Source organism: Salvia miltiorrhiza, chromosome 1, assembly GCF_028751815.1.
Source record: "Salvia miltiorrhiza cultivar Shanhuang (shh) chromosome 1, IMPLAD_Smil_shh, whole genome shotgun sequence".
Taxonomy (NCBI): domain Eukaryota; kingdom Viridiplantae; phylum Streptophyta; class Magnoliopsida; order Lamiales; family Lamiaceae; genus Salvia; species Salvia miltiorrhiza.
Window position 1 is genome coordinate 64694585 of NC_080387.1, and position 20972 is coordinate 64715556.

The 20972-nt window shown below is 32.6% G+C and overlaps 1 protein-coding gene across 3 annotated transcripts; it reads left to right on the forward strand.

The window, feature by feature from the left end:
- Positions 1–9640: 9640 nt before the first annotated feature.
- Positions 9641–13796, forward strand: LOC131005010 (probable E3 ubiquitin-protein ligase XBOS32). 3 transcript variants are annotated; one of them, XM_057931786.1, is made up of 12 exons: positions 9641–10244; positions 10340–10389; positions 10592–10807; positions 10896–10955; positions 11040–11111; positions 11214–11389; positions 11483–11643; positions 12189–12247; positions 12330–12376; positions 12683–12823; positions 12919–13010; positions 13095–13796. In XM_057931786.1, exons 2-12 carry the CDS (start codon positions 10384–10386, stop codon positions 13589–13591), a joined length of 1527 nt encoding a protein of 508 aa, XP_057787769.1. In that variant the 5' UTR covers positions 9641–10244; positions 10340–10383; the 3' UTR covers positions 13592–13796. The 3 variants fall into 3 exon arrangements, with proteins under 3 accessions (XP_057787769.1, XP_057787770.1, XP_057787771.1); XM_057931787.1 differs by having other exon boundaries at positions 9658–10244; positions 10340–10399; XM_057931788.1 differs by lacking the exon at positions 10340–10389 and having other exon boundaries at positions 9658–10244.
- Positions 13797–20972: the final 7176 nt, after the last annotated feature.

Below are 20972 nucleotides of genomic sequence, written 5' to 3' on the forward strand. Positions count from 1 at the left end.
AGTGGAGATTCTACTTATGATTCTTGATTCAAAACTAGATTATTGAATAATCTTGTTAAGTTTCTTCAATTGAAGAGTGATTTGTTGGGATTCTACTTAAGATTCTTGATTCCAAACTAGATTAGTGAATAATCTTGTTAAGTTTCTTCAATTGAAGAGTGATTTGTTGGGATTCTACATAAGATTCATGATTTCAAACTAGATTATTGAATAATCTTGTCAAGATTCTTCAATTGAAGAGTGATTAATTTAAGATTAATGATTCCAAACTAGATTATTGAATAATCTTGTTAAGTTTCTTCAATTGAAGAGTGATTAGTTGAGATTATACTTCATATTCTTGATTCCAAACTAGATTAGTGAATAATCTTGCTAAGTTTCTTCAATTGAAGAGTGATTAACTTAAGATTCTTGGTTCCAAACTAGATTATTGAATAATCTTGTTAAGATTCTTCAATTGAAGAGTGATTTGTTGGGATTCTACTTAAAATTCTTGATTCCAAACTAGATTATTGAATAATCTTGTTAAGATTATTCAATTGAAGAGTGATTAACTTAAGATTCTTGATTCCAAACTCGATTATTGAATAATCTTGTTAAGTTTCTTCAATTGAAGAGCGATTAGTTGATATTCTACTTAAAATTCTTGATTCCAAACTAGATTAGTGAATAATCTTGTTAAGTTTCTTCAATTGAAGAGTGATTTGTTGGGATTCTAATTAAGATTCTTGATTCCAAACTAGATTATTGAATAATCTTGTTAAGATTCTTCAATTGAAGAGTGATCTACTTAAGATTCTTGATTCCAAACTAAATTATTGAATAATCTTGTTAAGATTCTTCAATTGAAGAGTGATTAACTTAAGATTCTTGATTCCAAACTAGATTATTGAATAATATTGTTAACATTCTTCAATTAGTTGGGATTCTACTTAAGATTCTTGATTCCAAACTAGATTATTGAATAATCTTGTTAAGTTTCTTCAATTGAAGAGTGATTAGTTGGGATTCTATTTAAGATTCTTGATTTCAAACTAGATTTGTGAATAATCTTGTTAGGATTCTTCAATTGAAGAGTGATTAACTTAAGATTCTTGATTCCAAACTAGATTATTGAATAATCTTGTTAAGTTTCTTCAATTGAAGAGTGATTAACTTAAGATTCTTGATTCCAAACTAGGTTATTGAATAATCTTGTTGAGATTCTTCAATTGAAGAATGATTTGTTGGGATTCTACTTAAGATTCTTGATTCCAAACTAGATTAGTGAATAATCTTGTTAAGTTTCTTCAATTGAAGAGTGATTTGAGAGGTGCTAGTGTGCTTAATTAGTTGTGACTTAAGTTCATTTTGAATTGTGACTGCCACGACCCTTACTTAATTTCCTAGTTTATATACATTTTAATGAGATAATATTTTAAGATCAATCTGTGTATATTGACGTATGAATCAGATGATTTGTTTGATGATACATTAATCTATGTTGGATAAGTACTTAAACTCTTGGCTTGTTTTATTAGCTAGACTTCTTTATTAATGAAGTTTCATATTTTCTGATAGTCTGGTTGAAAATTAATGTTGTGACACATATTGCTAAAAAAGGTCATTATCTGACTTTTATGAAACATGAATTAGGAGAATTTGATTGAAGTAAACGAAACTTTTGAGGTGAATAATCAATGTTTAAATTTTCAATTGTATTTTAATATATATTTAATTTTAATATTTTTGTATTATTATCTTTGACCAACTTATTAGATGATAAATGAAAAAAAAATGAACAAAAGAAAAAAAAAAAAGAAAGAAAACCAAAACAAAGGCTGAAAAAAATAAAAATAAATTACCGACGACATTTGCCGTCGTCCGTCGGTAATTAGCGGCGGCGGAACCGCCGTCGGTAATTTTGGCCGGACGGTGTGCTATCGCCAAATGTCACCGGTGCCGGTGATTAGTGGCGGCCACATACCGTCGATAAATAGCGACGGCAATTGCCGTCGATAATAAATAAATATTATTAAATTAATTAATAATAAAATATAAAATAATATATATTAAAATTAGCGACGACGCAGCCGGCACTAATTAGCGGCGGCTGTTTTGCCGTCGGTAATGCGCCGGTAATAGGTAAAAGACGGGTCGCCGTGCCGTCGGTAATTGTCGGCGGCGGCGGCGCCGTCACTATTTGTCGTCGCTATTCACGCGTTTTTTTGTAGTGATGATTGAAAAATGTAGACTATGTGCCTGACATACAGTATAACAACTATAAATTGCGATTTTACAACCATAGAGAAGAGGGGGAGGAGGGTCTTTCTCTACACCACTTTTCTCTACAGTGCGAAATGCACATAATTTACAGTTTAAAATTGTAGAGTATGAGAAAAATTGTAGTAATAATTATCACGTGTGTGTATATATATATATATATATATATATTTGCATTTAATGGTGAGATATTTTCGTTTAAATGCTAAATCGATGTGACAAATTATATATTTACCCATTATTTTTTAAATATTTAATTTGAAGGTTGCAGGAGAAAATAGGCTACAAAAAGAATCACTATTTAATAGATCATCAACTTTATAATTTTACATGGACTATTTTTGAAATGTTTTAATAGTGACGTCACTTCGAGTTTCCTATATATATATATATATATATATATATATAGTGATGTCACTTTTGACCTGTAGCAATGTTGAAATCCCAATATTTTTGGGGGGAGTCGAAATTTCTATTGCTATAAATAAAAATGTGGAGTTGTGGTAATTTATTTAACTATAAATTCTTTAGTTTTTACGGTAATTGTCATAAAATACGAACTTCAATTCAAACTTTGCACATGAACTAAAATACATGATACAAATAACATAAAATTAATTTACACTTTTTTTTTTTTTTGCATTTTGACTTTTGGCTATACTTTCAATTGTGGTCAAATTAAAGATGACGCCACACAAATTTGACAGAATGTGGCCGCCGGAGGATGATGCTACATCAATATATATATATATATATATATATATATATATATATATATATAGAGAGAGAGAGAGAGAGAGAGAGAGAGAGAGAGAGAGAGAGAGAGAGAGAGAGAGAGGTGAAATGTGCAATAATAAGAAAAATATACAAAGTGGAAAATTTATTTTATGGATGTCTATTTTTTAAGTTCAAATACAAAATAAAATTGGGCCAAATTTTGTGCATTTTATGACAATTGAAAATTTTCGTCATTAAGTTGATGATTATTCATAAGAATTGTACAATCTAGTACGCTTGAGATCATCAGTCATCTCACATGCAACTGATGATTCTGCCACACTCAGATTTTTCATGAATTTTGTCAACTAAATCTTGTGCTCGTACAAATTGATTATTACGACTAGACATTAATTAACAACTTTGGTCCAAATGCCATACCTAATTGTCTGTTGTTAACTCAACAATCCCAACTTCGGGTAGACAATATTACATTTAGTGTATATATGTACTAGTATAACATAATAACCACACCGAATTTTCCTATATTCGATTACATATATGTGCTGAATGAATGAAAAATAATTGTATACTTAATAGTATCTAATTGTTAGTTGACTTTACATTGTGAATTTCTCAAAATTAAATTCAATATGTAGACCATCTTAATATTAACATATTATTATAATTATTTATTTAATTTACTACAAAAACAATATATACACGACACAGTAATTTATATCATATGGTTTTATTAGATGATAGAATGGTGAATGTGCCCGCCCACACACGGACACGGTATATCTGTGATATGTCCCACGATATGGGATCCAAGATTGTGAAATGCAATTATGCAATCCAACATCATCTTTCAAAAACTTCAATATATTTAAAATCACAGGTAACACAATAGTCACCCTAATTTGCGTTTAATTACAATATTGCGTTAAAATTAATACCACCTTTTATTTTTATCATGGCAACAGTCCTTTTTTATTAATAAAATGACGTCGTGTTAAGGCAAAAAAGTGTTATATGGTTGCAATTTAAATCTCGTACTGTAATTATATTTTTTTTGATAAATTAACAATATTAAAAAAAAATTAAAAGTTGTGCCACAAGAGACTCTAACTCAAGACTTTTGACCTTAGGTATTAACCTCTTATCCCTTGACCAACACACACTATTGTAATTATATATTAGGATACATATTTTGTTATTTTCAATAATGAACTCATGTAAATCCGATGGAAAACTTTTTTAAAATGTAAGAGGTAACGTGCTAATAAATAATGATTTGTTTTGTTCAATAATTAATGATTGGAAATTGCACTCCTATATATACACGCGGGAGATATCTTTTTTCTTTGTGTGTGGGTGTGTTTCTCATGCGGGAGATATGCTTATGAGAGGCCGTGGCGGATTCAAGGGGTTAGAAGGGGCAACAACCCCCTTCTAAATTTTGAGTTTTTAAAAAATAGTAATTATATTATTATTAATACTATATTATTTTAATTATTCATGCTAATTATTTAAGTTTTACATGACATATAATGCGCTCATGATGAGAACTCAATTTTTAAGAGAGCATAAATCATAGTAATTTTTACATGACATAATGCGCCCTATTTAATTATATAATAATTATTTAAGATATGCGTCCAAAAATATTCCTTAAACGCATAAGTTAAAGTTGGCACATTAAGAACGAGGCATACATCACACGACATTATTTGCTTTAAGTTGGTGCATTATTTACAAGAACATAATCACTTAAAGCGCATAAATTATGCGCATTAGAGCATCCGCATTGGTGCCTACTTGATAGCTTACTTTAGAGGAGGGGATTACATTGAGTAAGAAGACTGTATTGAGATTACTTGATAGTCTATTTGATTTTTTTAGTTTTGATTTTTATGTTTTTCATTTAATTTTAATTGCACAAATTTAAATTAATGCAATTGTAAAAATGCTTCTATAATTAATAAAAACGAGCAATTGTAAAAATGCTTCTATACTTAATTGCACATATTTAAAGTAATAATTAAAGTGTGTGGTAATATAATATCCAGAGATAAAGCATTGCTATTGGTAATAATTAAAAATGCTTCTATACTTAATTCACAATATGGGATATGCATATTTGGGACAAGCATCGTGTATACCCGATAGAACGGGTAGCATTCGAGTAAGTGGCCTTTGCATCGGCCTACTCGATGCTCGCCCTATTCGAGTAAGCTGCATCGAGTAGGGCGATGCAGATGCTCTTATCTATATATACCACGCATAAATCACATATGCACATTGTTTATACGGCATATAAATAAGTATTCACATAGACATATTATTTGTTTGATACATAAATTTTCCTTACGCTGCGGAATCAAACAAATTATATAATCTAAGTACAAATCAAATTTAAATAAAAATTAAAATGATGAGTCAGGTTTAAATCTCAACACCGAATTTGTAAAGAAAACATGAATATCAAATCTAAAATGAATAAATTGTAAAAAGCTCATAGAGAAAGAGAATGGTTTTTTTTTTTCCTATTCATCCTTGAATGAAGAGATAATTAAATTAATGAATCTACATTTGAATGTTTCTTACTATATACTACTATATATGCTAAATCTCCTAAACCTAGCTAAACCCTAATACTAAGGGCTCATTAACAAAAGTCTCCTGGCCCAAGCCTCGTTAAAATCTTTCTAGCGAAAATCCAGTGGAAGAAATACCAATTAAAAAAAAGAGTATTTGGTCTAAATAAAAAAGTTTAAATTACATATATTTATTATTATTCAGATTTGGCAGTAGTGATCACCTCTGACTAATCTTTGGGTCTGCTTTGTATCTTTGTTTCTTTTTATTTCGACTTTTGTCTTCATGGCTGACTTCTTTTCTTTCCTTGAACTCGTTGCAACTCTGCTGAATTAAAATACTCAGCTCTGCTGAACCTGAAATTGTACTTGCTAGCTTCAGATCTGCCCAATGTGGCTTTAAACCTAATAATACTAATGTACTCCCTCCGTCCACCAAACAACTTTTCATTTGGTGGACGACACGTAAACTAAGAAAGCTGAAAAATGTGGTGTAATGGTGGTGTAAAAGACTAAAAGGGTAGTATTAATATATTGTGATTACTTTTACTAATCATTCACTAGCTATTTGACATTATTTTAATGCCTTGACTTAAATTTTTTGTTTTTTTTATAAGCTATTTTTTGATAAATAAACTGAAAATTTAGAAAATAAATAAATAAACTGGAAAATAAATAAACTGAAAATTCAAAAATAAATAAATAAATAAATAAACTGAAAATTCAGAAAATAAATAAATAAATAAATAAACTGGAAATAAATTTTTCAGAAAATAAATAAACTGAAAATTCGAAAATAAATAAATAAATAAACTGAAAATTCATAAAATAAATAAATAAACTGGAAAATAAATAACCTGAAAATTGGAAAATAAATAAATAAATAAATTGAAAATTTAGAAAATAAATAAACTGAAAATAAATAGATAAATAAATAAACTGGAAATAAATTTTTCAAAAAATAAATAAAATCGTACTCCATTTAATTAACATTAAAATGTCCTATTTAGGGAGTACTAATATAATTGGCCCATTTAATTAACATCAAAATTGGATTAATTAGACAAGTAATGGTAGAGTGTGGTGGATCCAATTGGTAAAGTGTAGTAATTTAAAAGGTAAGGGAGGGTATATATATATATATATAAATATATATATATATATATATATATATATATATATATATATATATCCAAAAAGTAGAGTGAAAAGTTAATTGGTGAACAAAATTTTAGAGGCAAATGAGAAGTTGATTGGTGGACGGAGAGAGTAATAGCTTATTTATAGTTGCGTACAACTTGTACATTTGGGCCTTATATGGGCTTAAAGCATCTTATTTGGACTGTCCCTAAAAAAAAAAATCGATTCCATCCTCATCACAAGGCCACAATTATTTGTACTATTTATGACACATTTAAGAGAATTTCAGTTTTTCATACCAAAATATCAAACAAATGAGATGGATAATTTCAGCTTTTTCACACCAAACAAATACTCCCTTCATTCTTTTACAAATGTCCCATTACTTTTGGGCACAAAGATTAAGATATATGTAGAAAGTAGATAAACTGGATTGGTGAAAATTGTTTAAATATTAGGTATAGAGAGAATATATTGCCAAAAAAGAAATGAGATATTTGTAATAGAACATCCCATTATGGAAAATGGAACATTTGTAATGGGACGGAGGGAGTATCAAACAAATGAGATGGATATAGGATGTAGCAAATACCAAAAGTGTGTATACATGTTTGATGTTTGTAAAGTTGGATAGTTTTGAAAATGCCTCTTTGTTAATATGTTTCTAAACGGCTTCTTATTTTTCTAAAATCAAAACATATTTGTTGTTGTGTCTAAAATTTGTCTAAAATATTACTCCTTCCGTCCACAAAAAAATTTCTTAGGAGGAAGTGACACGAGTTTTAAGAAAAAAATTGTTGAATTTATTGAGAGTGGATAAAAGATTTTTAAGCATATTGAGAATGGTGAAAAAGTGCTTTAATTGGAGTATTGAAAGTGATGAAAAAAAGTTGAAAAGTAAGATTGAATGAGATATTTATAAATGATGATGTATAGTCAAAAAATAGATATGAAGTTTTTTTGTGGACGTTCCAAAAAATAAAGGTAATTTTTTTTTAATGGACGGATGTAGTATTTTGATAACACGAAAACTAAAAAAATTACAGAAATTTGTATGCTCTCCTGTTGAAACTCGGTATGCTGTATTCATTTTGTCATCCCTAATAAATTTAAATCGTAATTAGTGAATATTGGATGCATATAATCCATTAGCATTAGTGTGGAAATATACAAGTGTAGAAGAGCTAGTAGAATTCTAGAAGCTCAAAGCTATATGCGGGCCCAAGTCAATTCTCTACAGCGAAATTGAATTATGTAGGCCCGTTTCAACTGGGCTGGGCTTTCTTGTATAGTTTGTATTCTATTTTCTAAAATTTCTATTGCTCAACACAATTTCAAATTTTTCCTTAAAAAACAAGAAGGGACCAGTCTTTGTAAAACAGGGCATCGTCTAGTGATATATTGAATCAATGGCGATTTTAAACATTATGTTGGTTTACATGTCCAACAGAGTAGAACATTTTATTTAATACCAAAAGAAAAAAAAATGTTGTAAATATATCCAAATATAAAAATTTAAAAAACCAATGACCTTTATCTGCAACACTGTTTTCTCGTTCTCTTAAAACTCAACTCATCAATATAAATTATTAACACGCAAAATGGCATGATAATGTCAACTTTTTCTGAACCAACATTTGCCATTAAGTTGACGAGTTTTAATTAATTGGCCGGCCAAAACAAAAAAGAAATGAAAACAACGTCACTTGATCGTGAAAGGGATTTAATGAACTAATTCTCTACTATAAGAATAAAGTAAACAAATTTTGAATTAGTACATATCAAGGCCGGAGCGCCTATCTCTGTGTTGATTTCGTTTTCTTTTCTGCAATCTTTTCTTGTCGTTGTTTGGTTTCGATCTTGATCGCAGATTTGGGAGATTTACAATTTTTAAATTGACGAATCTTATTCAGAAAATCCAAAAAAAAAAATCTTTGAATCCAAGATATCTACCCGAATCTGTATTTTGCAAATTTTGCTTCATTTCGAAAATAATTTATTGCTTCTGAAAGTTTGCTGCCTTATAAGAAATGATATAAAATCTAAAGATCTAGCATATAGTAGACATTTTTCATTCCAATGTTTTGTTCAAAAAAAATTACCAAACAAAAAAAAAATGAAAGAAAAGTAAAAGAAGTCTACTCAAACAAAACAAATATTAAAAGTAGAGCAGCACTTACACGAGGAGGGCCACTAAGTGCAGCCACCCTAATTAGAGCTTTAATTAAACTTTGATTGACTAATTATAGCTTAATACATTCTTATGAATTTCTCCGCACACAAGTTTTGATGACCTGATAAGCGTTTAGCCTCTACAAATTGGAGTTCCAAAATAATTCCATCCATATTTGAAGCCACTGATCCGAAAACATATAAATTTTGGTGCATTATTCGAATTTGAATAGAGAAACATTTAAGCACTTTATTCATCCAACTCAGTTGAAGTTGTTGCCTTGCTAAGTTTGGGATGCATGTATCTCCTTCCATGTGGTTGTCCGTACACAACTGATTCTCCCACAACATAAAGTTTCCTTTCCAAATGGCGACTTTGAATGCATCACACAATTTTAAATCTGCCAAATCCCTTTAATCGTTAAAATATTTGCACCATCTTTATCCCTTTTAACCTTTAGGAATATTCAGAATTTTTTAGAATAATAAAATGGAATATTACTTAATATATGGATGGATTTGCAGCTGAGCATTCGATAAAGGTGAAGGAAATGATGACAGCTAAATTATGTGCAGATTCGGATAGTGAGTTCTTAAAAAATGGAGAATTTGCTCAAAAATTAAACAAACAAAAAAGAATTGCAGTAAAAAAAAAAAAGTTTGTCCGAGCGGAAAGAGAAAAGAATTGACAAGATTGGAATGAGGAGAATAATAACAACCCAACTACCAAATTTGACTGGCAATAATGAGAATAATAACAAGTGCCAATGATGAAGAACACACTTTCTTGTTGTTTTGAGGTTGCCGCAAAACTCGCTGTCCCCTTCTCTTTAAAGCTTAACAATTACCAAAACAAAACTGCCCAAAAATTAATCTTATTCCACCCGAATAATAAGCATTACACCTCATCCCCAAACAAAAATATTTAAGAATTTTGGAGAGAGAGGGAGAGATATTTGGGGGATGATTGTCGTTTAATACTTGTAAATTGTCGGTTAGAAATGAAGAAGGGAGACAAATAGTTTTGTGGGGTGGTGGAATTTCGGGTTTAAACATTTATGAAATGTCCATCTTGGATTATTGTCGTTGTGATTGTCGCTTTGGGATCTCCCGGAAAATTTGGATTCTGGGGGCCGGTATTTTCATGACCGGATTTGAAGATTCTTTTTCTTTGGTTTCTCTGAGGAATCTGTTTGAGGAATCTTGATGATGATGAGGAGGAGAAACGGAGAAATGGGCGTTTGATTTTTGTAAAGATCGAATTTTATCCATATTTCTTCAGCTCAGTTTTCTCTTGGCCATTAGGAGTTGACAAAGGCCCTTTAGCTGATACAGAAATCTGTCATTATCAAGGTACTTTTAGACATTATATATAATAACGATCAAGTGGTAATTCAAAAATATGTATATGATGGTGAGCTCTTCTTTCTCCATTGGCCATCAATCAGAGGTTCCGTGAGAGATTTCTGACAGTTGCAACAACAGATTGTTTATGGAGGTATGTGCAGGTAATGTTTGGTTCCGAGTTGGTTCCTGTTTAGGTAGAAAACATAGGAAATGTGTGTGAAAGAGTTGGTGCTCTTGTTGAGATCCTTTGGAAACTTCAATGATCAAGGCCTATTATTTGGTTTTGGTAGAGAGAAAAAGGTCTAGATTCAAGAATCTTGATTTGGCTCTATGCTCTTGATTGTTGTTTACAGGATTCTGTATACATGGTGACAATGCGTTTCTTGAGTCTTGTTGGGAATTCTTTTGGGTGCTCTGCATCGGGGGAGCGTCTCGTCTCCGCAGCCAGAGATGGTGATCTTCAAGAAGCCAAGGCTTTGTTGGACTACAACCCTCGCCTTGCAAGGTATTCAACCTTTGGTGTTCGCAATTCCCCCTTGCATTACTCTGCAGCTCAGGGTCACCATGAGGTATCTCAAATTCCAAGCAATTACTCCACTAAATGTGCAATTCATCTTCTACTCACTTCAATTATGTTGTGCATTCTTTCTTTATTAGATTGTTTCACTCTTGCTAGAGTCTGGTGTTGATATTAATCTCAGGAACTATAGGGGACAGGTGACTCTTTGCTCGTTTTTCGTCTTTATTTTTGGATTCTTGTGTGGGATAATGATATCTTCAGTTCTTGTTTATCTATGGCAGACAGCACTGATGCAGGCTTGTCAATATGGTCACTGGGAGGTTGTTCAGATTCTGATACTCTTTAAAGCAAATGTATGTGTACTGGAGTATTATCATCTTATGATCATTTTAATTGGTTATTGTGGGTTAGCTTAGGTATAGGATTTGAGTTTGTGATTATGTGTTGCTTTGTAGATTCACAGAGCAGATTATCTAAATGGAGGAACTGCTCTCCACTTAGCTGCTCTAAACGGACATTCCCGCTGCATCCGTCTTCTCCTTGCTGATTACATTCCCAGCATCCCTAACTTCTGCAGCATTTTGAGGAAAAAGTCTAAGAATGATGAATCTGTTTCAGAGTTTGATGAAGGGTACTACTTCATGTGAATTTCTCCGTCTGAATTATGTATCTGCTCAATTTCAGTTGGTGATCAGGATTTATATACTTTTGCTGTTTCTGTTAGTTCACTCCGCGAAGTAATCAGCCGGCCTGCTGATGGAGGCATCACCGCCCTTCATATGGCAGCTCTAAACGGACATGCTGACACTGTTCATCTCCTTCTGGACATAGGGGCTTCAGCATCTGACGTGACAGTGGAGGATGGGACTACAATCGATCTAATAGGTATTATGCCCGGGTAGCAGAAACCTTTTCTCTTCGTGTTTTAGTTTTTAATCGAGTATCTTGAACAATGGTTTCTGATCTGAATAACTGTAATTCTTCCTGTGATTTTCTGGTTTATGGTAATTCTTTTGTACGTTTTTATGTTATTGATTGATGAGTTCGACATAACACAAAATGCCTTCAGAAATGTCCTTTTTGTCTTATCAGAACTGAAATTATTTTTGGTCCCCATATTTTGTCTGGATGTTATGTGTTGTAATTTTTATGTGAAGAACATCATGTTTGCTTGTCCTTGGGCCTCTAGCTCCCTCGTTCACACTTTCTGTGCTTCGATTTTTACTACAGCGAATTAGTGATTTGAGCTGCTGATATATAAGGAAACAAATTCTGAACAAGGCGCAACTGGTAAAATTAAACCTTATTCAGACATGCAACATTACTCCTAAATTTCTTGAAGCTCGAACCTCTGAACACCATGCCATGCTTTGCAAGATGAAAATTTGAGTGATCACTAATTTAAAGGATATGTGCGGTTTTGTTCATAGGTGCTGGTAGTACACCACTCCATTATGCTGCATGCGGTGGTAATGCACAGTGTTGTCAGGTAGTTTATTCAGTTATTAAACAAGATATTAACCTTGTCCGAAATTTGGTTAATGTGATTGATACATGGCCATCATTTTCAGCTCTTGATTGCCAAGGGTGCCAGTCTTAACGCAGAGAACACCAACGGGTATGCAAGTGTCTTAGTTTAGTTTAGTTTGAGTGTTTTGATGTGTTTTCTTCAGTGATACTATGCTATGGTTTCTTGATATTGGCAAGCAACAAAAATACTTAATCCAGTTTTTTGAAAAGTAGTCAGCTGCTATATAACCATTTTCACTTTGGACATAAATCTTGAGCTTCCACCAGCATGGACTTTGATGAGAAGGAAAATAAGAAGTTCCCCTGTTTCGTACACTCTTGTGTTTTTGAAGCTTTGGAGTTTGAGTCTCCCATTACTCATTTCTCCTGTAACGTGTGTGGTACATGTTTGAAGATGGACTCCGTTGATGGTTGCTCGTTCGTGGCATAGAGACTGGCTTGAGGAGATTCTAAGCCAACGACCAGCAGGGCGACTAAGACTCAGTCCTTCGCCATATCTCTGTCTTCCTCTCATGAGCATTGTGGAGATTGCAAGGTGAGCTTTGCATTGAGGCCTTTTCTTTCTCATCGGGATCGGGATGATTCTTTAAATTTTAGAATTTCTACATCAACTAACTGTTGTTGTTTCAGAGAATGCGGATGGAGATGCAATGATTCACCATCTACATGTTTAGATCCATGTGTTGTTTGCTTAGAGAGAAAATGCACAGTTGCTGCAGAAGGTATGCTTAGAGAGAAACTTAACTCCAATCCAGTCAATCTTGAATCTTGAAACCAAAATCAATCAATAATGGTGTGTTATGCAGGTTGTTTCCATGAGTTCTGCACCCAATGTGCTCTCTACCTATGTTCTACAAACAGCACGTCGACAGTGGCTCACGGGCCGCCCGGCTCAATCGCATGCCCCCTATGCCGGCACGGCATTGTCTCGTTCGGTAAGCTTGCAGGGACAAGGCCAATAACCAAAGAGATAGCAAGAACTAGTTTGTCCTTGTCTTTCTGCACTTGTTCCACTGATCCTAACTCTTTGGAGACACCATTCTGCAAGCCCGATTTGCCCTCTCCGCTCGGTTCTTCTTTCCGATCCCTCAGCTGCAAAAAGTTCCCCTCGGTGAAACTCAGCCCGGGCCTCTGCATGGGAGCCCCGGACACGAGCCCTTGTTTGGTTCCCCGGACCACTGACCGCAGCCAGCTGGTCCGATGTTCGAGGACGTCGAGCTTGAGGCGCTCCACGTCCCAGAGCGATGCTAGGAGATGGTTGTGTTCGTTCAATTATTCTATGGGAGCTGACAGCAGCTGCTGATTTCATCAACCACTCTTGGAATTACTGATCAACAACTACTTGTCCAATTATTTCTAAGCAGTACATATTTTCTTCAAAGAAATTATCTTGGATGAAATTGTTATTGCATAATTGTTTCAACATTGTTTTGGGTAAATATATGTAATTTGCCATTATTTGTACAAATAAGATCATTTGAGATTAAATTTTTTTCCTTTACTATTAATTTTGCAGCATAATATTGATTCTGAATTTCACTGATACAAGTTTTTTTTTTTTTTTAAATAGATTAAATGAATTTTGCCATTAGTTGCTCATATGGTTTTTGTATTGACTTATATAACTTATTAAACAATAATCAAGCCAAACTCAGTACATATATGCACACTTCACTCAAAACAATGAACATAAAATTTACAGCAAAAATGTACTTAAAATTAACAAAGATACCAAGGACGATATACAAAATGAACAACCTATGTACTAATACAAAACTGGAACAAAGATAACAAGAAACATAAAATGAGCAAGAACGATGAACGAACAACAGATTACAACAATAATGGCATTTTCAATTAAGAAAAACAGAAATGAAACATTACATGCAAAGCTCAGGAGGAATAGATTACAATAAAGAAGATGGGAGGTTTGAACGGAATAAAGATGATCTAAAAGAAAAATAAAATACTACAAATTCTAAAAAGTAAAAAGAAAACAAGATGAAAGTCTTGCAAGGTCAAGAAAAAAAAGATTAAACAAAAAATTGAAAAATAAAATAAAGGAATGTTTGATGTATATAAGGGCTATGAAGAAGAGAATACTGAACGAAAATTGTATGATATGGAATCACCATCATCTTAGAATCTCTTTCATTACGTAAGAATGAAGAAATGTATCAATTATGTGAATCCATACCCATTTGTTTCCTCGTTCATCATAATCACACTCTCCTCATTCTCCTTAAACAATCAAGCAATCCTAAATTAAAAGCTCAGCAAGGATAGCCCCAACACGATCAAAACATTAGGGCAGCCGGAATAATTCTTGACAGCCTTGGGAACCCTATCACCATCTTGTCTCCCCAAACATTCTCCAGCAAACATGTATCCTTGCCAAATGGTTTCATAGAAGAGAATTGGTCAAGTGACAAAAATAGAGGTGAAGAAGATGAGAAAGAAAAGACAGCCATGAATAGACTCTGTGATATGCTACGTGAAGTGATAGGAATTTGGCACATTTAGATGGATGGAAGCAGAAGGTTTATAAAGAACTCCAACCACCGATATCACACACTCTATATACTTACAGATAGAGACAACAGTTTGAAATTGTGTGTGTGTGTGTGTGTGTGTGAGTGAGTGTGTGTGAATATTGCAAGAACATGTCAGTGTGAGTAATGTGACTGAACACACAACTCCATATCGCATCTGTCCCTCCAACTCTGTCAGGCAAATATCTTTTACCTTCTGATCTACGTTATATGCAAGAGAGAGAGAGAGAGAGAGAGGGCATGGGGAGTCCAACTTGTTTTGGAGAAAAAGAGAGGTCTTCTACAGTGTGATTATGGGCAGCAATTAATATGCATGCATGCACGAGAGAAGAATGGTTTTGGAGCTACTTTTCTCTGAGTGTAGTATTCTTGCTGTAGCTTTTACACTGTACAATTAATATGGAGGAATTAGACATGCCCCCATTAAATGGCTTCCATTTTGTATACTGACTAGTTCTTTTCTTGATGTGAGACTATACATTAATCCTCACTACCTTTTTTGGGTTCTTAAAGTCAAAACTTCTAAATACTTGTGTCTTCAATTTTTCTCCAGCCAATGAAGTTTTCTGCACTTATTAGGTTTTACTGGTCATCAATTAAGATCCTTTGTCATTTTTTCACTTTGCATTTTAGTTCATAAATACACAGTATTTCAGATGGATATATAGTTCAAATCATGCATGATAAACCAATAAAAAAATCCAAATAGTTGTTAGAAGCAAAAAAATATTGTGATAAAAAATGAAATCTTGAAAGAAAATTGAACAGTTGTGATACTGTTTTGGTTGCATGGTCCAGTTTGAGTTTACCAATTTGTCCTAATTTTATGCTGTTGGGTTCCGTAAATAAGTGAGTTCTGACATTAGAAGTGATCCATCCCCACAAATTAAAACAAATAAGTTTTCTAGTGTTCCTTAGTTACAGTAACGCTACCGCTGTACTATATGATATATCGGCTTCCGCTTCTGCCCACATATATTCACATACGTATGTCTATATATAGCCATAACCCAATAACCTATAAATTTAAATTAAATCCATCTTTCCAATCCAAACTTAATTTGTCTCTTTGTATGTGTGCTGGTGTGTATTATTATTATTATTATTATTATTATTATTAGTACTAGTTGTATGTGGAGTACTTTATTTCACATTTTACCGATCGACTCCAATTTGATTTTTGCTGTTTATTGTCTTCTACCCAATCTTTTTTTTTTCATTATATAGTGTTATTAATTGAAGTTGGATCCCCTCAAAAAAAAAAAAAATGAAGTAGGATCCTGTTGGAAGCTGATTTTCTGTCAAATAGGCAAATTAATTTTGTGCACAGATAAGTTGAATTCATTTTGCGCGCAATTAATATATGGAATTATGTTTAAAGAGACAATCCAACACTTAAATAGAAAGGGGAAGACAACCCACCACTTGAATTCATTTCTATGCTATTTTGCATTGCAATAAAAATTTCAATCTGCAATTGATGATGGAGTTGGAGCAATTAGCATTAATTGCGATGCACGGGTACCATATTTTGCATTTTGTAATATTGATCAATTTAATATGCAATTTTTCTTTATAATGACATAAAGAAATAGATAAGGTACAGATTTAGAAACATTTCTATGTGTGTAACATGAAATCATCAATCTCATCTACGATTAGAGGTGGTCTTGGATCAGGTTGACTTGACCATGATGTTGGATGAATTAATCAGTCCTCACTGAAATTAATAAACTATAACTAGAGGTATATATGTTTGAGCACAACACATTTAGAATAATATATTTAAATACTTGAAAGTGAATTAATAAATAAAAAACGGTACAGTAAGTTGCAACCATATTTATGTATATAGAAAATTACTAATAGATAATGAATTAAAAGAAAGAAATAAATGTAGGAAAGGAAAATGGATTATTACATGAGATTTAACGTTGGCACAACAGTCCATGCCTGTTTGGTTGAATAGCATTCACCCTCCTCTCCTCTGGCTCTTGTAAAAAGAGACAAGGAAGAAGAGATCTTCTGATGATTTTAGAGTGTAGTAAAAACACAAAACAGCTTTGCGAGTAAAGCTGAGGCTATATAGTATTTTCATCGTAAATGCTGTATTTATTAATAATTAAGAAAGAAAGAAATATGTGTGGATTAAAAAGTGGTAGGGGGCTGGTTTAATTTCCCAAAACAAGAAGTAGGGTTTTGTGCATATTCTGCTCTGTTCCTATTTTGTGTTGTAATGGTCATACATGGGGAAAGCAATTATTCCAGCTGCTGCAGACTGCAGCCTATTGCTCAACTTTTTCATTAATTTCATATCTACACTTTCTCTAATTACTCACGGAAATGCCCACTACTCTAATTATAATTCTACACTGCTCCACTTATATCCATTTTTTCACTTGCATTTAAATGGAGTATTATACTCCGTATAAGTCAATTCTCTGGAATTCCAGTATCTACTATGCTATTGATAGACTTAAAAATACTTTGTACATTTGAAATGATTGTAAAGTGTAACACTAATTAAAAATATAGAAGATGATTGCATCAAGCATCATATGACAATTCATGAAAGATTTATCTTTGAAGGGACAATTGATGAAAGAGTAAGCGTATGTATATTCACATTAGTACTTCGTAGGGATGGCAACGGGCCGGATCTGAACCGGGTCTGGTCAATACCAGATCCTGATCCGTTTTCATATATCAGATCCAGATCCAGATCCATGGATCTGAAAATTTTGGATCCAGATCCAGATTCATCAAATCTACGGGCCCACGGGTCCAGATCCATGGATCTACTATTTTTAAATTAAATTAAAAAAAATTCAAAAAATCAACAACATCTAATTTCCACCATGAAAAATACTATAACACAAAATACTTTATCTAATTACTTTTAGTTTTTATTCTTTTGAATATAATTTATTTATTATTTTTAATTTAGTTAATATTATTAGTAAACTAAATATAAAATATAAAAAATATATATAAAATAAAACGGATCCACGGGTCGGATCTGGGCCAGATCCGGATCTAAAATTTCAAGATTCAGATCCGTTTTCAAAGCTGAGATCCAGATCCAGATCCGTTGGGTCCAAAAAATTGAGACCGGGTCCAAGATCCACTGTCATCCCTAGTACGTCGTTGTTATGTTTTTTAGAGGTATTCACATTAGGCGTTGATAATATGCATGTTCATAATTAAATTTCTTAAGACGAAAGCATCAATGAAATGGTTGCAATTTTACGAGTAATTTTTTTTAACAATTATCTGTGAAGCTTGAGTTAAGATGCAGTGATGAATATGATCATGGATATTATAGAATCAAATTAATATGTTTAAAATGATTGGTTGGTTCTCCTTCCGTCCCACTATTTGTGACTGTTTTTTTATTTTGATTCATTCTATTATTTTCGATCTATTTTCATAAAAGGTAGTAACAAATAACTTTTGAAAAAGTATGGATTCTACTAGTTTTATTTAATTTACACAACTTTTTTAATTTTTTGTGCCATAAAGAAAGGAGCCACGAACATGGAAAGGAAAGGAGTACTATTAAATTGCACTTGCACATCTATTTGGCTATTTTTAAAAAACCAAGGCTTTGAATTTTAATTCATAAATGTAGTGTCAAATATTTGGAATTTTTAACAATATAATGAACCTAATTAGTTAAAGTGTTGTGAGTTTGTGAATTGTGAGAGAATCCATAATCAGTCAAAACAAGATCTGTGAAACAAAATGAAAAAAAAAAAAAAAAAAAAAACATGTATACGGAACTAATTTTCAAGTATCAAACTGAAGATGTGACAATACATAGTGATCAATTTTATACTAATAATTCTCTCTCCTTCTTCTTCCTTCCATTTTTCTTTAAAAATATTTGTAAGTTGTAACTGCTTCCCGTTCTTAACTAGAGCTACGTACGCATGTAAAGATTCAGGTGCAACGTACCAAATTTTATTTTATTACTGTGCCTATAATTTAATTTGCTAATTGCTAGACATATAAGGCTGATTAATCTTCTCCCTTGAGTACAGATTTTAAGAGTCAAAATCTATCTATTCTAATCTTTCACAAAATAACTTGCAGTGTTCAAATTTTATTTTAATTAAAAAGCTAGAAACAGAAACTTTTTTTTATCTGTCACCATGAAACATTTTAACAAAATACTACTCCGATATGCATAATCTATATCTATATCTATACCTGTTATAAAAAAGCATTGTTTTACAAATTTTGATTTACCTATTATGTCCCTATTTTTAAATTTATTTTAAAGGCAATAATGTAATATCATACTATCATCTTATTATTATTATTATTATTATTATTATTATTATTATTATTATTATTATTATTATTATTATTATTATTATTATTATTATTACACACTAATCACAATTCTAAATAGGTTTAAATTCTTCAAAATTACTTTATATATATATAACCTTTCAAAACAAACACTCAATTAACAAATTTACGTTGTGACAATTCGTTCAGAATTTTCATTTACTTTCGTCAAATATACATATATTCACAAATCAAATAAAGTCAAAGTTTGACTAGGTATGTGTTTCTTCGACCCCCTAACGTATATTCATCTACTTTCGTCAAACAATGTTGTGAGAATCCAGAATAGTTATTTTCAGAATTCATTTAATTAGAGCATTCAAAGTGGGAATGACCTGATAACTAACCTGATAGAAGGAAGACCATATTGAGTTAAGAGGTCACAGTTGGATGACCTGATAGCTGACCTGATCTTTTTAGTTTTGATTTTTGTATTTTTTATTTAAATTTAATTGCACAAATTTAAATAACACAATTTACTTCAAATTTAAATTGCATTAATTTTAAAATCCTAAAAATTACATAAAAAAAATTACATAAATCTTAAAAATTTAAAGACATCCTAAAATAACTATTCCGGCTCTAGAGATCCGAAACGTGTCCAAACGTGCTTGATCAAATCACGTTGGAGCTGAGTATGTATCTGTCTATCTCGGGGAATTGCATCTCTTTGCACATATTCCTCGAAGCAAACCGGGGTTGCTCAAGCAATCTCGGACGAGTCACTGGTAGACGCCCCGTGTCCTGCGTCGTCATCTCTCCAATGGGAAGCTCTTTCACTTTCGTTCTCCACAATCATGTTGTGGAGAATGATGCAACACATCATGATTTCCTTGAGATTCTCGACGTACCATCCCCGCGCCGGACTTCGAATGATTCCCCATCGAGCTTGAAGAACTCCAAATGGCAGCCTCACGATCACGGTGGACATATTGTCGGTGATGAACGTTCCGGAACCGGTTGGGAGTACATTTGAGCAAGCAATTGTTTCTGCTCTCGGATATCATCGATGATCGCCTGCGCTACACCGTCGGAAGAAGACAACGAAGTATCATCGAACCATTCCATTTTTTGAAGAAAAAGATTGAAAGAAAGAATTATTTGTGTGTGTGAATGAAGAAATGAGTGGATGTATTTATAGAAGGGAAAAGGGGGGAGGAGAAAACGGCTATGAAGTCGTTGGGAGCAAAAAAAAAAAAGGAACGGTTATATTTGGCTTTAAATTCGATTTTTTTTAATAGCACGTGTAAAACACGCGCGCGCAAAAACGGAGATCAAGCCTGATCTTTCAGGGCTGACTCGAGTCCCTTGAGGCTGCAGTGGGTGACCTGATCTTGGGGGTGACTCGAGTCCCCCCCCCCCTATCGGGTCCCCATTGTTGGTGCTCTTAGTGTGCTTTCAAAATCAGGTACCGTTGATTCTTGTTTTATTTGAACAATTTCTTTATAGATTATCGCTTAATCGTTTTGGTTTTGTGAAAAACATAGGTTTGAGTTGTAGTTGCATTGAAGCTTAGAGATGATCACTATTTTATTAGCGACAAAATTGCAATTAGAACAGTGTAATTATAACAACAAATAGCAAGCAGAGTATCGTCTCCACGAGGACTGAAATAACGAATTACTCTAAATAATCCTAAGAAAACTCCAGTAATATTCAGGCAAAGCAAACAGAGAAAATTAAAATGTGTTTATATATAAAAAAGAAGAAAAACCTAACCACCCTTGAAAGCACAGAAAAAACTGACTAAGGGCCGAATGTCTTCAATACGGGTCT

Coding starts and splice junctions, on each gene's coding strand:
- LOC131005010 (XM_057931786.1), top strand. Junction 12,248..12,329: donor GTAATGCACAGTGTTGTCAG/GTAGTTTATTCA, acceptor CATCATTTTCAG/CTCTTGATTGCCAAGGGTGC. Junction 12,824..12,918: donor AGCATTGTGGAGATTGCAAG/GTGAGCTTTGCA, acceptor TTGTTGTTTCAG/AGAATGCGGATGGAGATGCA.